The 19,071-nt window shown below is 56.1% G+C and overlaps 2 protein-coding genes across 5 annotated transcripts; one reads left to right on the plus strand and one right to left on the minus strand.

The window, feature by feature from the left end:
* Position 1: 1 nt before the first annotated feature.
* Positions 2–3,740, plus strand: TP53I13 (tumor protein p53 inducible protein 13; the record flags this gene model as incomplete). The annotated part of the gene is made up of 7 exons (XM_006925176.2): positions 2–58; positions 215–283; positions 504–545; positions 2,184–2,312; positions 2,445–2,645; positions 2,737–3,292; positions 3,380–3,740. Coding segments are annotated over 7 exons (1,167 nt in total), but the record flags the coding sequence as incomplete, so codon positions are not given.
* A 333-nt stretch (positions 3,741–4,073) lies between these two features.
* Positions 4,074–15,187, minus strand: GIT1 (GIT ArfGAP 1). Of its 4 annotated transcripts, none has more exons than XM_025041668.1 (20): positions 13,541–15,187; positions 12,963–13,075; positions 12,736–12,841; positions 11,998–12,215; positions 11,820–11,914; positions 11,442–11,484; positions 9,577–9,603; positions 9,347–9,395; positions 8,808–8,880; positions 8,140–8,237; positions 7,623–7,734; positions 7,356–7,489; positions 7,099–7,206; positions 6,718–6,948; positions 6,575–6,628; positions 6,298–6,384; positions 6,107–6,180; positions 5,815–5,997; positions 5,649–5,712; positions 4,074–5,496 (listed from the first exon to the last, which is right to left on the minus strand). In XM_025041668.1, exons 2-20 carry the CDS (start codon positions 13,073–13,075, stop codon positions 5,284–5,286), a joined length of 2,082 nt encoding a protein of 693 aa, XP_024897436.1. In that variant the 5' UTR covers positions 13,541–15,187; the 3' UTR covers positions 4,074–5,283. The 4 variants fall into 4 exon arrangements, with proteins under 4 accessions (XP_024897436.1, XP_024897434.1, XP_024897437.1 ...); XM_025041666.1 differs by having other exon boundaries at positions 7,054–7,206; positions 13,541–15,182; XM_025041669.1 differs by lacking the exon at positions 6,298–6,384 and having other exon boundaries at positions 7,054–7,206; positions 13,541–15,185.
* Between the last annotated feature and the right edge of the window lie 3,884 nt (positions 15,188–19,071).

Below are 19,071 nucleotides of genomic sequence, written 5' to 3' on the forward strand. Positions count from 1 at the left end.
GCCTTCGCCCCAGCTGCTCCTTGTTGCAGCCTTGGCCGGGATCCTGAGTCCCACTGAGGTGAGGCGACCCAATCCTGAGAAGGCTCCGGCCCGGGATCTCAGCGCTTTGCCAAAAGTTCTTCCTGGAAGGAGTGGCTGGCTGGTCCTGGGGAGAGGGAGGGCAGGGCCCTCGCCGAGGCCAGCGCCCCAGCTCTTCCGCGTCTTGGACCCACAGGTGGTGGCTGAGCCGGCGGAGGAGGCAGGTGCCCGTTGTCCTGAGGGCCTGTGGCCTCTGCCCCCTCAGGTAGGAGCCTGCAGGACGGTGGGAGAGGGTGTCAAAGGGGTAGCCCAGTCCCACTCTGTCCACTTTGCACCCTCCGAGTAACCCTCTGAGGACCTCTGCCGGTTCCTCCAGCCCTCAGTCGCCCCATCCAAACCTGGAGGCATGGGGCCTGCTGTCCCCTCCCCATCCCCCACACAGACTCTCCCAGCTACTTTAAGTTCTCTTCTTTCCCCATGTACAGGTGTCACCAAGAGTGACCTACACACGGGTGAGCACATGGCAGGTAAGTACCAGCAGGAGCCATCCTTGATGTCTGCACGGGAAACATGGAGCTCCTTGCAGGGTTTCTCCGCCTTTTCTGCTCGCTAGCTCCATTCTTTACCACTTCGTCACGAAGAGGCAATGTTCTTGGTCCCAAGACAGTGAGCCACAGGTCTCTGTCCTCTGCTGTGCTGTGTCAGGAATGCTGTTGAGTAGCTGGTTGTGTGCGCAGGAGGCTGCAAGGGAATTCTGAGGGTAGTAGGGAAAAAACTCATGCCCCAACTCTGCTGTGTGCCTTTGGGAAGTCTCTTGACCTCTCTGGGCCCTAGTTTTCTGTAAGAGGATATTAGTGATGTCCGTACCCATGAGGAGTAAATGAATAGTGTGTGATAACACTTTGGAAAATATAAAGCTGTATCGTTTAAAGAGTGTGCCTCGGGTTACCAGGTTCCAAATTGTGGGTTCACTTTGTATGGCTGCCTCTCTATTTTTGTAACCAGTCATAGCTTCCCTGTCCCCTTTAGTTTTCCTTTTGAACCATCTCACTTTTTTGATCCTCGTAATAGCTCCAGGCCAAGAGACCTCATGCCACCTACCTGATTCCTTTCCTCAGACATCCCTTTCATTAAATCATTTTACTGTTCAGAAACCCTCGATGGCTCCTTATTCCCCACCTTATCTTAGCTATACTTCCTTGCCTGGCTTTTCAGGCCCTACCTAGTTAAGTCAGCCTCGATTGACCTTTCCAAATCTGTGGTTTCTCTCCAGTCGTGTTGGTCTGCTCGCCTACCACACATGCGAGTGCCAGGCTCTTTTCACTGCTGTACTTTTGCTCCTTCATATTCTCTTCTACACCTGGCCCGTCCTGACCCAAAGCTGAAGCAGTCAGCTCCCTGGCCTCTGCCATTCATCTTCATCCATCTTCCAAGCGCAGTACAGGTCAGCTCTCCCATGAGACCTTGCCTGATCACATCAGCCCTTACTCATCACCTTCTCCATATTCATGTAATGCTTACAACCTATTTCTTAGAATTTAACAACTAATCAGTTTGAGTTTTATTAGTTTGCTCTTTCATTTGCATTGGTTCTGTTTCCCTGAGTTTCCTTTACATTCTGTGCAGACAGAGTCCGGGAGTTCTCTTATGGCATCTCCTATAGCATCTGGCACAGTGTTGAGCATCAGGTCAGGTCAAAGAATAATTAGTAATTGACAAAGTATTTCCATCCTGGGATTGTGCACCTGCTGCCTGCATGCCCTGTATTTGGATGCTTTGGGGAGAAATATATAGATAAGATCAATGAATAGAAGATCTGGTTTCCATCAAGGGGATGCTTACAGTCTAGACTGGGGACCTGTAGAGCCATCATTGCAGGTACAGAGAAATACAGCTAAAGAGTGTGGTCGGAGTCTGACACGGTTAAGCAGACATGCTGTCATGGGAGTTGTGAACTTTGAGGGGTGGCACTTAATGGAAGAGGGGTGAAAGGAACACTCAGAGGCAAGAGGCAGTGCACGCCAGTACTTTCTGTCCTGAGACCTGATGGTGGAAGGGTCATGTGGCCATCCTGGAAGTTCCTTTAAGCTGGCCCCCAGGATACAATTATGATTCTCAGGGAGAGACCTGGGGCCTGGCTTGATATTTTTATGCCTTTCCTCCAGGCTGAGGATGTCAGTTTCCTCTACCATCCCTGTGCCCACCCCTGGCTGAAGCTCCAGCTTGCCCTTCTGGCCCATGTTTGTGTGGCCCAGCCCTCACTGGCCCCTGACTTCAGCCTCACTAGGGATCGGGTAAGTGGTTGGCGAAAGGTGGTTGGCATTAGCAGAGGCTGCAGCCCCATGTACAGGGAAAGGAAAATTCAGGGGCTTCCTTTTGCTCACTCCCACCTTCATCTTAGCTCTAACAGTTACCTCTTTTCATAGCCCCTGGTGCTGGCAGCATGGGGAGTGGCGCTGGAGATGGCATGGGTAGAGCCAGCCTGGGCTGCCCACTGGCTGAAGAGGAGGCGGAGGAGGAAGCAGAGGAAGGAAAAGGCAGGGTTCCACTCTGACAGCCTTTCTGAGCCCTCTCCCTTAGTGCCAACACCGGGCAGAGGGAAGCCGTCTCGGAGAGGGTGTGTGCAGGTGAGGGGTGTTGGACCCAGGCTTGGTTGTTGGTATGATCATTGGGTTATCTGGGCAGGGGAAATATGAGTGCTGTTTCTTTTTCCCTTAGGCCCCAGCTTTGGCCTTTACTCTGCGGAGCTGGCGGCCCCCAGGCAGAGAGGTGGCATCTAGAGGGTTCAGGCAGCTCTCTCCTGGTGGTGCCAAGAGGCGTGGGCTGCGGGCTGCCCTTGGTCTCCAGCCTACCCCTTCAGTCCTGAGGTTCCCCTCCGCATTCCCATGGAGCTTGGAGGCCAGGCAGCCCATATTAGGAACCCCGGGTGAGCAGGGTAATGCCCCTTCTGTGCCCACTGCCGCACTGCTGCCTGGGAGGCCTGGAGGCAATGCCAGCTCCAGGATAGAGGCTCAGGTACCCAAAGCGCAAAGCAGCCCAGGTGGCTGTGCCTGTCCAAGTCAGGCTTCCCGGGCCCCTCAGGCAGCAGCACCTCCGAGGGGGGCCAGGGGCCCCACCCCACGCACGGAAGAGGCTGCCTGGGCTGCCATGGCCCTGACTTTCCTGTTGGTGCTGCTCACTCTGGCCACACTCTGCACTCGGCTGCACCGAAACTTCCGACGCGGGGAGAGCATCTACTGGGGGCCCATAGTGGACAGCCAGGACACAGTCGCTGGTGAGGAGTTCCCCTCCTTACTCACCCCAGCCCCTCCCTGCCCCCCATGGCTCCCCTGCCCTTGACTGCTCCCCACTCTGCTCATAGCTGTGCTGAAGAGTAGGCTGCTGATGCCTCCGCGCCGGGTTAAGCGCTCGCGCCGGAGACCCCTCCTCCCACCCACGCCGGACAGCGGCCCGGACGGGGACAGCTCCGACTGACCTGACCCAGCCCTGCCACTGTGGCAGGTTCGGCCCCTCCTCCGGCCAGAAGGCCACGACCTCTGCCACGTGGATTGCACCCAGTGTTGCCCTCTGGTGGCCAGATGGAGCAGGCCTGCTTAAACATTTGCAGAGGGGTTCTTCCTTAATGTGTAAGGTTAGTGGGGAGAGGTAGCCAGGGGAGAAAAAGCTGTTTCAGTCTCCCTTACTAAAACTCCTTGTATTTCTAATTAAATTATTTTAGTAGAGCCTGGAGTCCAGTTCATGCACTTGCCACACAAACTCATGCCCATCTCAGGACACTGTCCTAGACCATTTGAAATGTTTGTAAAATCAAATTGGGCACCACCAACCAGGTCTTAGGCAAAGTTTTAGAAGTATGGGGGAGTGTGTGTGGGGGGGTGTGACTCACTGAAACACTGTTATTTCTAAGCTCCATTTCTAAGACATCCCTTTCCTCAGTGCAGAGTCTGGAGCAGTTGCAGCCTTCATTTGCTTCATGTCCTTGCTGGGTTTGTCTTTCTCCAGTTCATATCTGCCACCTCCCCAGTTCCCCTCTCCTCAATTCTCTAGGCATCAGAAACAGCACATGGTCACTTATTTATTTTTGATACAAATGTACATGACACACATCTTGACAGCCCACCCACCACCACACAGGTAGAGCCTGGTCCCCTGGGACAGAGGCAGGACAATGAGAAGAGCTGGTGGGTGCTACCATCTGCCTCTCCAGCCTTCCCAGGCTGCAGCCTGGGTTCCAGGTACCCAGATACTGCAGGCACAGGTGCTGGCCTCTCAGAAGTTATAGGGAGGGGCCTCTCAGCCAAGTCAGGGACCCCCGGGGAGCCAGCCCCAGGCTCAGGAGCTCAGTACTCTGCCCCAGCCAGCACACAGTGCCCTCCACAGGGAGGGGGCGGAGAGATGGAAGGAAGTGGTTTTACGTTCATAGAGAAGGGGCATGAGTGGTGGGAGTGATGAGGGGAGACAGTGGGCAGGACCCCAGCAGGTTACCCTGCAAGTCCCTGGCCCCAGAATGGGGGAGGGGAGACTGACCCCCCAACGCTGGTCCTACTGCTCTGGTTCCCTCACCCCTCACAAAACTCCAGATGGGCCAGGCCTCCGGAACGGCACTGCCGTCCCACACACTCACACACAGGCACGCAGGGACACTCAGTTACCACAATGTTAAAATTAAGGGGTGGAATAGAGGAGAGAGAAAAAAAAAAAAAAGATTTTCCAGTGTTTGCTGCTGGGGACCCCGGGAACACAGGTTGGAGCCTGTGCCCTAGGCAGGGGCCGTTTGGCATTAAAGGAGAGCAGCATGGGGGCTGGTGGCTACAGGGTGAGGACATCCACAGAGATTATGTACAAAGAAGGGGGGATGCCCCACTCAGCCCCCAATAGGGCTGAACTGGCTCATGGGGGTGGGTGTATGTAGGGGGAACTGCCCCACTCAGAGTGTCCCCACCTGACCCTCTGCTAAGGGTGCCCCAGAGGGCAAGGGGCTGGAAGTGATGCCTTACAGGTCCCTGCACACTAGAAAGGGAGGGGATGCTATGTACAGGGGGGAGGTACATGGAATGTAGGGGACAGAAGCTCCTGTCACCCCACCTCCCCATCCTTGGGGGCTTGAGGGGGGCGGGCACCAGGGCGCCTGGCTGCCAGGGGAGAGGACAGCACTAAGGGCACTTGCGCCAGCGGCTCTGTTGGGGTGGGGATTAGTGTCTGGAGTGGCCCAGCTCCCTTGGCCAGTGAGGTCCCAGGGTGTAGGTGAGGGTGCAGGGAGAGTGGTCACTGCTTCTTCTCTCGGGTAGTGATGGTGACCAGCTGCTTGGCAGCCTTGGCGATGTCATAGGCGCACTGGATCACCTGCTGAGTTAGCAGCTGGAAGTCCACGGGGGCACCAGGCTCTGGAGGCACTGTCTTCCGACATTCACTCTGCAGCCGGTAGGCGCTGGCGTTGAGCAGCCTCAGAGAGCTGCGCACAGGCTCCAGGGCTGGCCTCTGGGGAGGAGGAAGGAGCTAGGCCTCGGACTTCAAACCATGACCCATGAGCAAGGCCCAGTGTGTCTGTGACTCCACCCAGGTAGCAGATTCTCTAAACCTGCCCCATCCTGAGGCCCTCCCAATCCTGCTCCTCACTCCAGCTCCTGTACCTTTGGGAAAAGAGAGGCCATCTCGGTCACAGCCAGATGAATCTTCTCTGAGCAGGGCACAAAGCTGTGGAGGAAAGGGAGGGTATAAAAATTAGAAGGGCACTGGCCCCTCCTTTGACCTCTGCAACACCCAGAGGTCACATGAGCCTGTACCCCATCCCCATACCTGTCATGTTTGAATTCCTGGGCAGCTCGCAACAATTCCTGAATGTTTTTGGTGACCTGTTCCGTCTTCAGGATGACGTCCTCTGTGCTGGGAAGCCCAGGGTCCAGGTCTCCATCGAGGCTTTCCAACTCAGGATGGAAGTCCTCCTCCTTGCCCAGCTCTAGAAACCTCTTCCCTTCCAGTCTGCGGTCCAGGGTTAGAAAGAGAGACATTCCAGCAGTGAGGCCTCTTGCCTGTGCCCTCACAGACACTCCAAGGCCCACCTGAGCTTCCCTCTGCCAGGGTGCCTCACCCAAGCAGTGGATCCCCACTTTGCGTGTTCTCATAGTCACTGTCAGCACCGCTGCCGTGGCGAGAAAGCTTGCTCTGGGGGGCACAGGGAAGGCGTGGTAGGTGAGGTGCACGTTCACAGACCCACACAGCCATCACTTCTATGCGCACATCTCATTTAGCCCGTCCCTTGGGCACGGGATGGGACTTTACCGTGTGGCGGCTTCCATCCTGGGAGCACGACAGCAGTGGGGAGGAGGGAGTGAAGGGCACAGCTGAGGCCGACACCCCCTTCCGGATCTGAAACCCAGGAGGGTTGGAGTCAGTCTCTCCTCCTCTCTGCCACTCACCTTCCAGCTTCCCTGCACTGAGGGTGGGGACTGTGTGTATCTAGTCGTCCCTGTGCCTAGGATCCAGCACAAAGCCTGGCACCCACGGGGCTCAGAACCTGTTTGCAGAAATGGACCCACCTGCCCCTGGCCCTGCTTACCCGGTAAAGGCCAGCAGGAACGTGCATTGAATAGATGGCGTCATCCTCTAGTTCCTGGGGGTAAGCACAGTGGGTATCATGGAGGGCCCTGTGGTGGTCCCAGCCCTGTTTCCCTACCCCTTTGAGACCAGCTAGCAACTCACAGTGCTGTGGAAAGGCTGTAGCCGAGTGGCAAGCTCATCTCCAGGTGGACCCCCAAAGGGCTTCAGGGCAGAGCCCGGTTCATACATGGAGAAGGCCTGGCGGTCCCTGCGGTGGGCACTCCCACCAGGCCCTATGGACGCATGTTCTGCCCGTTCGCTGGGGAGTGGGGGTGTGGGCACTGGCCCTGGTGGCTGCCGGATATGCAAATTCTCCGCCTGCAGCTTGTGGATCTGAGAGTGGAGTGGTGTCAGAAACTCCAGAGGGTCTAGGCAGCACCCCCATCTCCCCACTGGTACTTTGGGAGCCCCCAATCCCACCAAAGCAGCAGCCCTCACCTCCCTCTGCAGCCTCCGGAGCTCGTCACTCAAGCTACTATTGACCTTCATGAGCTGCTGCACCTTTGCCTCGGAGGTAGCCAGGGCCTTCTTGAGCTCCAGGTACTCCTGCAGCGTCACGGCCCCATCGGACAGGTCCGAAGAGTCCATGCTCTGCAGAGTGAGACATAAGCTGGTCAGCCATCAGGGGCAGGGGACAAATGCCCTCAGAGGGCTGCTCCCAGCCCACTTGTCACCCAGGCCCTGGCTACAAAAGGGTAGAGCTTGGCCTTGGCGGGCCTGGGGAGGGGCAGCACTCAGACCCGGGCACGATTGTTCCGCGTGGCGCCGGCACTGCGCAGGGGCTCCTGGTCCGTGTCCTCGTCTGAGGCCACACTGTCGTAGTCGTGCTGGTCGTCAAGGTCACTCTGGCTCCGTGCAGACAGCTCGAGATTGTCTGAGGGCACAGACCTGTCACTCAGGGCTCAGCCACACCACCAATCTATCATGCCACCCCCAAAAAGGAGCTATGCAAACGGATATCTTGGGACAGTGCCCTCCCCCTGCACCCCCACCTTTGCCCTTCCCACCTGTGGGGCTGCTCAGGCTCTTGCCCTGCTGTCTCCGTTTGGCCTCGCTGAGAATGTCGATGATCAAGGTGGCAAACTCTCGGGCATTAAAGCGGGCCAACTTCTGTCGCCCCTGTGAGGCAGAAAGGGCCAGGCCGGCATGAGGGGGCCCCCTGCTATCTGCTGTCAGCTCTCTGCTTTATCCACAGCTAAACCACCCCAGCCCGGCTCACCTGGCCAGGGCAGGGGGTGAGGGATGGCACAGATTCAGGGTACCTCGGGGAGCTCTCAAGAAGGGACTAGAATATCCCCCGCCCAGAGACTGTTCACCAAGTGCTCAAAAGAACAGCCTCTTACCCACTCCCAAATCCCAGTGCCAGCTGGGCCTGGAGGGAGGCCTCTGCCAGGGATGGAGAATAACAGGCCCCAGCTTAGGGTCTGTCCCAGGCAACAGCCAGTGACGAAGGACAGGGCCCACAGAGCTGGCAACTCCAGGAAGGAAGAAGACCACCCCAGGCTCCCCACCAAGCCCCCTCACCTGATTCCGTGTGGCTGAGTATTCAGGGTTAACAGGCAGGAAAGGCACAGCACTGCGCTCCGTCACCAGGGTGCTGTGGTTTTGGGTAGCCAGCCACACTGTGGGGGAGGGGCAGGAAGCAGATTGTCCAAAGTGGCCAGGCCCATGGGCTGAACAAGAGAAGCGCTGAGCAGTGCTCTCCTAGCTCCTCCCCACACCCACCAAGCTTGGTGTTCAAAACGGGTGGTCTTTAGACAGGCGAAGCAAGGCTGGGCAAGGCCAGCTGGGAACTGACGGACAGAACAAGGCGACTCCCGCACGCCAAGCCCAGCCCATAATTTGGGCTGGAATCTGGCTGTGGCCAGGAAGGAGTGATGTAGAGGGGTGGAGTAGGACTGGGGAGAGAGCCAAAATGGGAGGCAGCCAGAGCAGAGATGAGCGCTGGTCCAGGGTGCGGTGGGAGGAGCAGGCCGGCTGCCTCTAGCTCAACGTACTCTGCCTGGCTGGGGAAGCTGCCCAGGTGGGCTCACAGCTGGCAGGGTTTTATATGCAGGTCAATAAGACCAACCCCAGGCACTCCTTCTTCGTTTCAGTAAAAGAACCCAAGAGCCACACCAGGTCCTAGCCCTTTCCCAGCAGCCACGTTCTCTCCCCATCTGCCCAAAGCCTCCGATGCCCTTCCGGCTCACCTGCGTCATTTTCCCTTCGATCCACCTCGTCATACACATCCATGGCAAGTTCCTCAAAAAGCCGGTTGCTGAGCTAGAGGCACAGAGGGGGACACAGGCTTTGTCAGATCAACTGGCCCTCAGCGCCAACAGGGCTGGCTCACCGGGATGTCCTAAGACGGGGGAAATGGCTTGTGTCCCTTATGCCACCCAGTCCCCATAATCTCAGAACTGGAAACAGTGGTAGGGGTCTGTCTGCCAAGCTCCAAGGTGGGAGAGGACAGAAGGGAGACTAGAGCAACCAGCTAGTGCCCTTGTAGGTCAGAGGAAGAGCTAGGGCCTTGGGCGCCTTTGGAAGGCAAACCCAGCATCAAAGACAAGGGGTGGGAGGGTGAAGAAAGGAGACTAAGGAGATGGAAAAGAGGGAGGAGGCCAGAGTTAGGGCAGGTCGAAGACCTGGAAAAGGGCACCAGGTCAGAGGGAGGGGGAGCAATTGCAGGGGTAGGGGGTTAGAAATGAGAGCAGTTGCCATTATTGCGGGCCTGTCTGAGCAGACTCACCGCCTGCAGCTTCTTCTTGGCTGCTTTGGCCAACTCGGACAGGTCCAGGCTGTGGAAGACCGGAATGGGGAAGAGGAGAGAGGCCAGACATGAGAGATGGCCAGGCCCCTGCCAATGACCTCCCAAACATGCAGGGATCCCAGGGAGAAAAGACCCCAGATGTCACACAAGCAGCTCCACCCTGCCCCACCCGACCTCCAGAGCCTGCTCCCACGGCAGACGCCAGATACCTCTGAGACATGCACTTCTGCCGAGATCTAAGTCCAGAGGAAGGCAGCAGAAGGAAGAACAGGACAGAGGTAGCAATTACCCAGGAGCAGGGCAGCACATGCCTTCCCACATCAAGCTCAGACCCATCTCCGTGTGCACACCAGGCCCAGAGTGCACAAGACTGAACACATCTCCCCCCCCGCACCCTGCTCCTGAACGGCTCACTCCTCTTCTCGGTGACCCACTCATCCAGCACCAACATCAACTCCTGGCAGTCGCCTGAAACCTCCCTCACCCTCAAGCCTTTGCCAGGCTTTCCGTAGGTTCTGCCATTATTCCTCTTGCCTGGGCTTTAGCAATAATTCCTTAATCCTTTTCCTACTCCTAGTCTTGCCCCTACAATCCTTTTTTCCACCCAGCAGCCAGAGTAATCTTTTTAACGCATCTGGCTATATTACTCCTGGCCATAGAAACATCTCAATAACAACAGGTTTGCACAGCATATTTTAACAAAAAGCTCACTTAAAAAATATGCTAAGTGCTTTGTATGCATTATCTTATTTAATCCTCTCAAAAGCTCAGAAAGACAGGCTGTTGCCTTCATTTCCAGGAAAGGTAACTAAGGCTCAGAGAGGTTAAGTAGACTGCCTGAAGTCACACAACCAGTAAACAGCAGAGCTGACTCCACACATCCAGGCTTGGACCCTGTCTGCCCTTTGGGTGGTCACAGTTCTTGCTGAGGCTCGCAGGACTTGCCACTCTCGGACCCCATCTCTATTCCAGTCTTGCTCCTGGGATTCTCCGCCTCTCACATTGTGCTCCAGCCTCAGTCTGCCTGCAGTTCCTGGCATAGCATGTCTAACATCTATGACTTTGTCTCTCTTGCTGTATCTCCCACACTGAACTACAACTGTTTGACGCGGCTGTGAGCTCCTTTAGGGCAGGGATCATGTCTGAGTTACCTCTGTGTCCCAGTGCCAAGAACAGCAGCGGGTACTGGGAAGATGCCTGGTTAACATTTCATTGGGTACGTGCCCATATGGGTTTATAGCACCCCCGCCACCACCAACACACATACACAGGCACACACACCAAGCAGAATCAGACCAGAGAAGAAGTGGGGAGTCTTGGCATTTCAAAACAGAGGTCTGGGTTCAGGGATCTGAGGTGTCCAGGCCTGACCATCCCCATCTGCACACACTGGCCTTTGGATCCTCTCCAGATCCAGGCCAGCAGGCATTGCTTGGCATGAAGACGTGGCCATCAGAGCTGGCCACCAGGGGGCGCCAGCACCCATCTTGTGAGCTGGATGAGGGATTGGGGGGCGGGGGTGTTCCCCACAGCCTGAGCACCTGCCGCCTGGCAGATTAGAGGCAGAAACACCTAAATTGTGCCATGCCCTGGCTCCGGGCCCCTGCCCAATTTCTGAGCACACTACAGAGTCCTGGCCAGTAGTCCCAAAGTTAGTCAAATATCTGGAACCCACCACTTTTGCACTGAAGAGAAGTTTATCAGAGCCACTGGGAACAGAACCCAGTGATCCACTTCTCCTGGAGGTGCTTCTTATACTCAAGCCCTATGTGTTTGACAGGAGGGGCTCAGGCTCTGATGGCCATATGCTGAATTGACACTTCTTACCTGCCCTGGGGCCCAGCATTAAGGAGTGAGGAATGGCTTGTGAAATAATTGTGTCTCCAGCCCATGATGGGGGTGAGGGGGTCGGGGCGTCTCCAGCCCATGATGGGGGTGAGGGGGTCGGGGCGGGGGGGCGGGAGGGGTCCCAAGCCCCTAAAGCCTGGGGAGTAGGAGGGGTCGGGCCTCTGGGGGTCAGGCACCCACAGGGCTTCTAACAACCTCTGGGAAGAGGTTTCAGGTGGGCACTTACCTGTCAGCCATCTGTGGGATGATGTAATGCCCATTCTTGTGATCTGAGCAAAAATAAAAATGCCAAGTCACTGGTGCTGGGTAGCCTTAGCATTTGGAAGCCCACCTCACTGTCATGAACAGGGCTTGGCACTCAGGAGTGTCAGGGAAAGGAAGGAGGGCAGGCCACCCCCAAGAGCCCTGGGAGCTGGCTGGAAGTTATGCCCACCCCCACTCCCTACCCCAAAGTACGCAGCCCAGTGCCTGCAGCAATTTCACAGGAGCCAGTTGCCTAGCAACACTGTTCCCCAGCTGGCTTTGTCACCATGGTACCTGCTGCTGGGGTGTGTCTGGGTCCCACCTGCCTGGCACAGCCAGGCCCGCCCTGAACTCTGCTCACCAGGCTTTCGTCCACAGAGATAGAAGGCCAACCGGTCAGTGAGCTCATACTGGCACTCGACTAGCCTTTCAGCCAGCTCATGGTGCCCCGCCTGCCTGTGGGGAGGGGGCATGGCTCAGCCTGCAGCAGCAGTCCACTCCCCTGCCCACCCAAGCTTCACCCTTCAGCCGACCCTCACCTGGCATAGTCGATGGGTGTGCGGCCATTAACGTCAGGGGAGCCAGGGTCAGCCCCATACACTACAAGAAGCTCAGCCTGCAGTGTCTGCCCCGCCTTGGCAGCCACATGCAGAGGCGTGGTGCCCTTCTCTGGGTGGAAGAAGTTGGCCTGGGCACCCAGTGACAGCAGGCGCAGACATGTCTCCAAGTTGCCCGTCCGCACGCTCGAGTGCAGTTGCTGCAAGGAGCAGAGTGTGCAACAAATGTGTGTGTGAGGCCCCTCCCCTCCTTTAGCTGCACTCCTACAAGCTCCAAGGGCCCAGCTGAAACTGGGTTGTCAGGAAGGAAAAAAGTCTTCCCACTAGGAGTTAATACCAACGAATAATAGCTGTCGTCTGTCACCATCTACCACGTGCTGCATGCTCTGCTTAGAACAGACATTCTATGAGGTAGATGCCGTTATTTCTTTCCCATTTTACAGATGAGGAAACTGAGGCTCTGACAGGCTAGGAAACTACCCCAAGTTTTCCCACCTTTTGGGTGAGAGCTAGGGAATTTTAGCCTGTATTCTAGGAGCTGAGGGAACTTGATCACATGTAGCCAGACCGTGCAGTCTTGTCCGTCCACCGTGCCCACTGTTCTTGCCTGATCTGGCTGCCTTTGGGGCCTAGGCCTCAGTGGTGAAGGAGAGGCCTTCAGGGCACTGTAGGTGAGAAGGAGAAGAGAAGCCCACCCATCCACTGTGGGGCCCCTCAAACCTTGCTGAGGTCTTTGGCAGTGACCCCATCGTCATCTCGGCAGGGAAGCTTGTGCACAAATGCCAGCATCTGGTACTTGGCTCTGATGAACTCCGACTTGATGGGGCTGTGTGGGGCACACAGGAGAAAGTGGAGAGCAGAGTGGGAGAGGCTAATCACCCAGCCACCTCCTGGGCCCACGTCCCAGACCACACAGCCCCTGCCACCACCCCTCCAGCCTGACTCACTGGACTTTGTCTTGAGGGTTGGCTTTGCGCCGGCCGCTCTGCACTTGCGCGGGGTCCAGCAGGGAATGCTCCCAGATGGAGTTGGCTCCATTGCTGGCGAGTGTGTGCACCATCTGCAAGGAGAAGATGCCAACTGAGAGCGCTCTGGGTACTATGAGCTGGGGACCAGCCGCAGCCAGTGTGGCTGCAAATAGTACTAAGGAGCCTACTGTGTACCTGTCACCCCTGCACCTCCATCCAGTCAAGCCACACAAAGATGTGGGTCCTGTTTAGCACTTTAGGTTGCATGGTTAGCATGCCAAGGCTCAGAGAGGTTAAATGCGTTGCTCAATGCGACATGGCCAACTTAGTAAGTGGCAGAGCTGGGGTGAGAGTCTGGGTCTGTCTGACTCCAGTCCTGGACATCTCTCTTCTACATAGGCGAGTGGGTAGAAAGAGTCGGGGTTAGGCTCTGCCCCAGGTGGGTGCTGCCCCCTGGGAGCTGCAGAATCCAGATAGGTGTATATGTGGGTGTGAGGAAAGTGTGCCTGTGCTCAGCACACTCTGTGGGGGAGGAACCGCCTGGTCACGCTCCATACCTGCAACAGTGTGGGAGGCCAGGCGCTGTGTCGAAGGTGCTTGACAATGGAGATGTGGCGTCCCAAGCTCCGGTGCACGCTGCAGCACTCGTCACACACCAGCACACCCCTGCTGATGGAGGCCCAGCCAGGGTCTGCAGGGTTGGGAGCAAGGATGAGCCATAGCCAGACTCAGGCGAGACCCTCTGAGCACCCGCTCTGGGCCAGCACTGCACTTAGTATTCCACACACATTCACTCACCCAGTAGGCACAGGTTACTGATGAGGAAGCTGAGCTAAGGCCGTGGGAGGGATTTCCCCAAAGGCTCAAAGCTGGTGACCGACTGAGCCAAGTCCTTTCCTACATATCTTTTCCCCTCTGAGAAGGTGTGGTCCCCAGGGCCTACTCAGTGGTCAGTTTCCTATCCTACAGCCACCATTACCAGTCCCACAGCCTTTCCCCAGGGAACAAGACTGCTCCCCTAGCCCTCCCCCCAGGGAGGCAGGAATTCCCTAGGGGATGCAACCCTGATGCTTACATACCATATCCCTAGGCGGGTGCCACCAGCCCACCCGCCTGGCCCACCACACCCCTCCACGGGTTCCTGACTCTGCCCTTGTCCTGGCAGGCAAGAGGCATTTTCATGCCTAAGCCTTCTGTCACCATCACTGATGGAAAGAGCTGGAGCCCCTCTTAAGGGGGCTGGAGAGAGCAAAGGAGCTAACACTGATTGAGCACCCACTGTGTACAACTGGGTGTTCTATGTATGATGCCTCTTATAATTGTCAGGCAAGGTAAGGAATGCTCTATCTCTGCTTTACCAACAAGGAGACAGTGGCTCAAGAAAGGTTAGAGCACTTGCTCAAGGTCACACAGCTAATGAGTGAGAACACTGGGGTGTGGACCCAGGCACTTAGATACCAGAGACTATGCCATGTCCATAACTCTGTTGTCCCTCTGCCTCTGCTATGAAGCGGGCAGCTCCCAGTGGGCAAGGGCTCTGGGAGCCACTCTCTACTCCCTGGGGAGAAGTGAACTTTGGAAATAAGAAAGGGAGGTCGGATCAGGGTGGGAGCCCCTGCAGTCCTTTTCAAGAGCAGAGGAGATGCCACCCATCCCAGACCCCTTGGGAGAGGGAGAAGAGACAGCTGTATACAGCTCAGACTTCGAAAAGGTCATGGGGGAGAAAGCAGCCATTGTGTGCCACTGGAGAGTGGGGGCAGGGAGCCTCTCTCTCAGGACACTGTGCTCTGCCCAGGCCCCCGCCTGTCCTGGGGGAGGAGGGTGTTGGCTCTCTGCCTGGCCCCTAGTGCTCAGGGGTAACAAGATTCTTTCCAACCAGAAGATGATTCTTAGACCCTTCTCCGCAAGGACTTCCATCAAAGTTCCCAGGAGAATTGTGAGGAGACTCTGAGTCAGGGTGCAGCATAGCAAGTATCCCCTCATGGCATGGAAAGAAGAAGTAAAAGAGGGAGCTCAGCTCTTCGAGTCAGGGCTTCTTTAAGGAGTCCCCAAAACAGGGCAACAGAGGGATACACATGGTGTTCGCCACACACCTTCCTGGGGCGCTGATTCCTGGGGCCCAAGAAAAAGGGACCCAACATCTGTGCCAAGAGGGGGAGCCCTAAAGCACACTATATATAGTATTGGCTTTAACCATGCAGTAAGGCACCCCAGGCATGGAAAGCTCCCTCCCCCCACTCCCAAACACTACTGGGTCAGGGGTCTGCCCTCCAGCCACCTCCGGCAGCCCAGGCAGGAAGCTGGAAATGACGCAGCCTAAATTCCTCTTGTTGAAATGGTGGGGTTTCCTGTAAGTGGGGAGCCGCCCAGACCAGGATCATAAATGGGCTGCCCTGAGGCCTCCACCCCCACCCTAGGCCTGTGGCCCTACCAGAGAAGCCAGGCCTAGGAAGACTGGCAAGATATCCAGGGCCAGACCAGATATAGCAAACCCCTGAGTATAGCAGTGACCAAGAGACCAAGACCCAGAGAATGTGGTCCACAGCTTTGCTCTGCACTCTCATAGGCTGGGGGAAGGGTCCTCCCTCTCCTCCACATGGCCTGAAATACAAAGGTTGGGCAAGGGACACTATCCTAGTCTGGGGAGCACTGGTGCCAGCTCAGTTCTGGATGACACAGATGAGAAGCCCACTCTAACCTACTACCTACTCCTTATGCCCAAGGGGCATAACCAAGCAGGAGCCCTAAGCCCCACCTAGGCCAGGTCCTAAGCAGAAAGGCCAGGAAGGGTTTCTGAAAAGTCAAATGGCTATTGGAGTTTAAGGTTAAAGGGACCCAGAACCCTTGTCCCAAAGAGGCTCCCTGGACCAATTTTGGAGAAGAGACAGGGAACACAGGGCTAGGGGATGTGGTGACCTTCTCAGTATCCTGCCAACCCTCCTCCTAGACTTCTGCCTCCAGTCAGGGTGGGGGTCTGGAATGTGTAGGCAAGTGGCAGGACGGGTCCTGGGATAATGTTAACCAGTGCCAACCCCATGGAGGCCTCTACTAAGGTAAATTCATGTCACCACTTAAAGCCATAAGTGGCCTCTGGGGTCAATAGGTCTGCTATAAAAACTAGTCTCTCCTGAGCTAGGGATCAGATCCTCACTAGGGAAAAGCAAGAAGCCCACCATCTTGAAAGCAAGCAAGAGTAATTCATAGGGATACAGGTCAGAATGGTGGTTACCTTTGTGGGGGGCACTGACTGGAAGCGGGCATAAGAAAACCCTGCAGAGTGATGGAAATGCTCTACCTCTCGACTGGAATTGTGGTTATACACAACTATACACACATGTAAAAACTCATCAGGCTAAATAGTAAAGTACAGGTATTTTGCCATACATGTTATATCTCAATAAAAGAGAAAAAAAACCCAACCCTGACCCCACTCCACGACAATCTACATTATGAAGAGGCAAATGAGCCTGTAGGTTCCCAAATGGCAAGACTTGCTCATCCAAGGCGCTTATAGATCTTTACTCCTGTGCCTAGGGCTGCCAACATGGAAAGGATGACCTGGAGGCCCACGGAGGAGGAGTAGGCCCTTAAAAGCAAGGCCAGGACTGTGTGACAGGGTTAAGTGGAGGGGAAGGAAGGGGGGAATACACATTCTCCAGGTTGCCTAACTCCTGCCCCTCTCTTGGCCTCCCAAGGCAGAAAGGGACACAGATGATGCCTAAAGAGGTGGCAAAAGCTGCCATAGCAGCCATGCCATGTCTAGCTGCCTCACAACATGCACTTATCCGTCCATCCATCTTTGTAGTGATCAGGCCTGGGAGCAGGAGGAGTATAGGGGCCTTGGGCGTCTGAGTGCATCTCACCTTTCACCTCCGTGACCCCCAAAATTAACCAACTACAAAAAAGCCACAACCTCATTCCTAGGGCTGGGACTGTAGGGTTCCTATCACAATGAGAGACGTCTAGCACTCTAGGTAGGAGGCGCACACCAGGGGGGTGGCTCTGGATCTGGGCTTCAGGATGTTGGTTGCCTTCAAGCCCAGACTGCTGGTTACCTGGGCTGCTACAGTTCCCAGACTGAGAATGCTACTCCATGCATCATATGGTGAGATATGGGATAGCTCCAAATATCCAGCAGGGGTCCTGACAAGCATCCAAACATTTGATGAGTGCCTACTATACACCAGACACCATGCTAGGTGCTGGGGTGGAATGAGGGGTAAGTACCCTGCCCACCTCCTCATCCTCACCTTCTCATCATCTGCCTCTTCCTGACCTATATCCTGGATCAGGGGAAAAGGAGGTACCCAGGACACAAATGCCTCTGTGGGACAAGGACTGGGGATAGGAGCTAGAAAGTCCAGCACACCAGCTACATACCACTCCTCCCCAAGTCCACTGAGCATCCAGAGATTTCAGCCAAACCACTGAAGAAAGGACAACTGCCTTGCTGATGCTGTCTTATGTCCCTTAAGCCCAGGATCTGGACCACAGATTTAGAGATGGAACGGTCCTCAAAAATCATTTCTACTCCAACTTCTTTGCCTTATAGTTGAGAAAACTGAGGCCCAGAGTGAGGAAAGTCTTACCATGGGTTGGAGAGTAAGAAGGAAACAAAGGCAACACTAAAATCCAGTGTTGTATGATAAGCAGCCCCCTACCAGCCCTAGTTGCTCTCCCTAATATGCTACACCCACCCAGCAGAGGTGCAGAACAGCTTGGGACAAACATATAGAAGCCAAGCTCTCCTCTTAGTCCCTCCATCCCCAGACCTGCCCATGCTTAGAGCAAGGAGATCATAGTTTTCAGTTAATTAGGGTTAAGGACACATACCCCCCTGAGAGCTTCTTCAGAGCCCTCTAGATCATGGCATGCCCTGACAGGAGGACTCAGGGTCATAACTACTCACAGTGTACCATGCCTCTGCCAGGCATCTACAATTCCCAAACGCTCTAGCCTTGGAGCCATCAGAACCACCAGAGCATCTGCGAATCTCAAACTGTTGGGGTCCAAAGGATGGCTGGAAGTTATGGCCCCATAAAACAGCACCCCACACTCTCACACTTAGTGTGCCCATAGTCCCCCTTGAGCTCACTGACCCCCTGAGCCTGCCCAGAGGTCTCCCAGGAAGATAGCTCCCTTTCTAAAGAGGGGATGGAAAAAGGCCAGGGCTTCCTTCCCCAGGCCAGCTGCTGAGTCCCATCACTGGCAGTGTCCTCCCACAACAGAAGGGAGCAGCCTCTTGGGTCACTGCTCCTCACTTCCTCAGCAGGTCAGGAGGTTTCACATCAGCCTGGACCTGACTTTGCTCGGAAGAAGGGAAACACCAGAGTAAATACAAGAAGGCAGTCCAGGAAACCAGCGGGACCTGGGGAATCAAGGCACCCACCCCTCAGCACTACTCCCAACCAATTTTCTGGCCAGACTGGGCTAGGGGAGGAGGGGTTTGTACTAAGTTGGGGCAATGCCAAGCCCACCTTCCCAAGCAGGCCTTACTGGGGCACAGGAAAAGCCGGGTCTAGTTGCTTCTAGTCACTAGGCGGCCTGGGGATGCCTCGGGGTAAGATGCCCAGTTTTGTACTGGCCTTGAACACCAGGCCGTGCAAGGAATCTCAGCCTTGGAAGCCAGGGGCAGGGACTTCTAGGAGTAGCTACCCCCTCATCTGCTCCCGAGGAAATAGTATCCAAGCCCACCCCCACCTCCACCCCGCCCATCTGCCCAGGTCTCTATCCCTTGCCCTCTGCCACCCCAGCGGGCCAGCAGACCATGCGAGTAGCAGGTGCAAGACGCGGGGGTGGCACTGAGATGACACAAAACCACATTCGCCCCCATCTCCTAAACCCTGCCGTCCTCCGCCACAGCCCTCCTGCCACCCCAGGCTGGCGCTTCCGTTTGGATACTGAGATGGGGGGAGGGAGCGGCGGGGGGAGCAGCTAGCTGCCCGCCTCCCTCAGACTGAGGGGTGGGAGGCGGCGCCGGGAATGTCCTTCCTCGCTTGTCGGCGGACGCGGGGGAATGGGGCCCCCCAGGCCAGCCCTCTCGCCAAGGACGCAGCTCCGCAGTGGCCTGGGCGGGGGCCGGAGGCAG

The sequence above is a fragment of the Pteropus alecto genome, unplaced genomic scaffold (assembly GCF_000325575.1).
Source record: "Pteropus alecto unplaced genomic scaffold, ASM32557v1 scaffold98, whole genome shotgun sequence".
Classification (NCBI taxonomy): Eukaryota; Metazoa; Chordata; class Mammalia; order Chiroptera; family Pteropodidae; genus Pteropus; species Pteropus alecto.

What these genes read in the sequence shown, in the direction of transcription:
- GIT1 (XM_025041666.1), bottom strand. Translation starts at nt 13,075, where the DNA reads ATGGTGCACACACTCGCCAGCAATGGAGCCAACTCCATCTGGGAGCAT. An exon ending in TCTCTGTGGACGAAAGCCTG is followed by an intron (nt 11,485 to 11,819) that starts GTGAGCAGAGTT and finishes ATTTTTGCTCAG; the next exon opens with ATCACAAGAATGGGCATTAC. An exon ending in CGCGGAACAATCGTGCCCGG is followed by an intron (nt 7,207 to 7,355) that starts GTCTGAGTGCTG and finishes CTCACTCTGCAG; the next exon opens with AGCATGGACTCTTCGGACCT.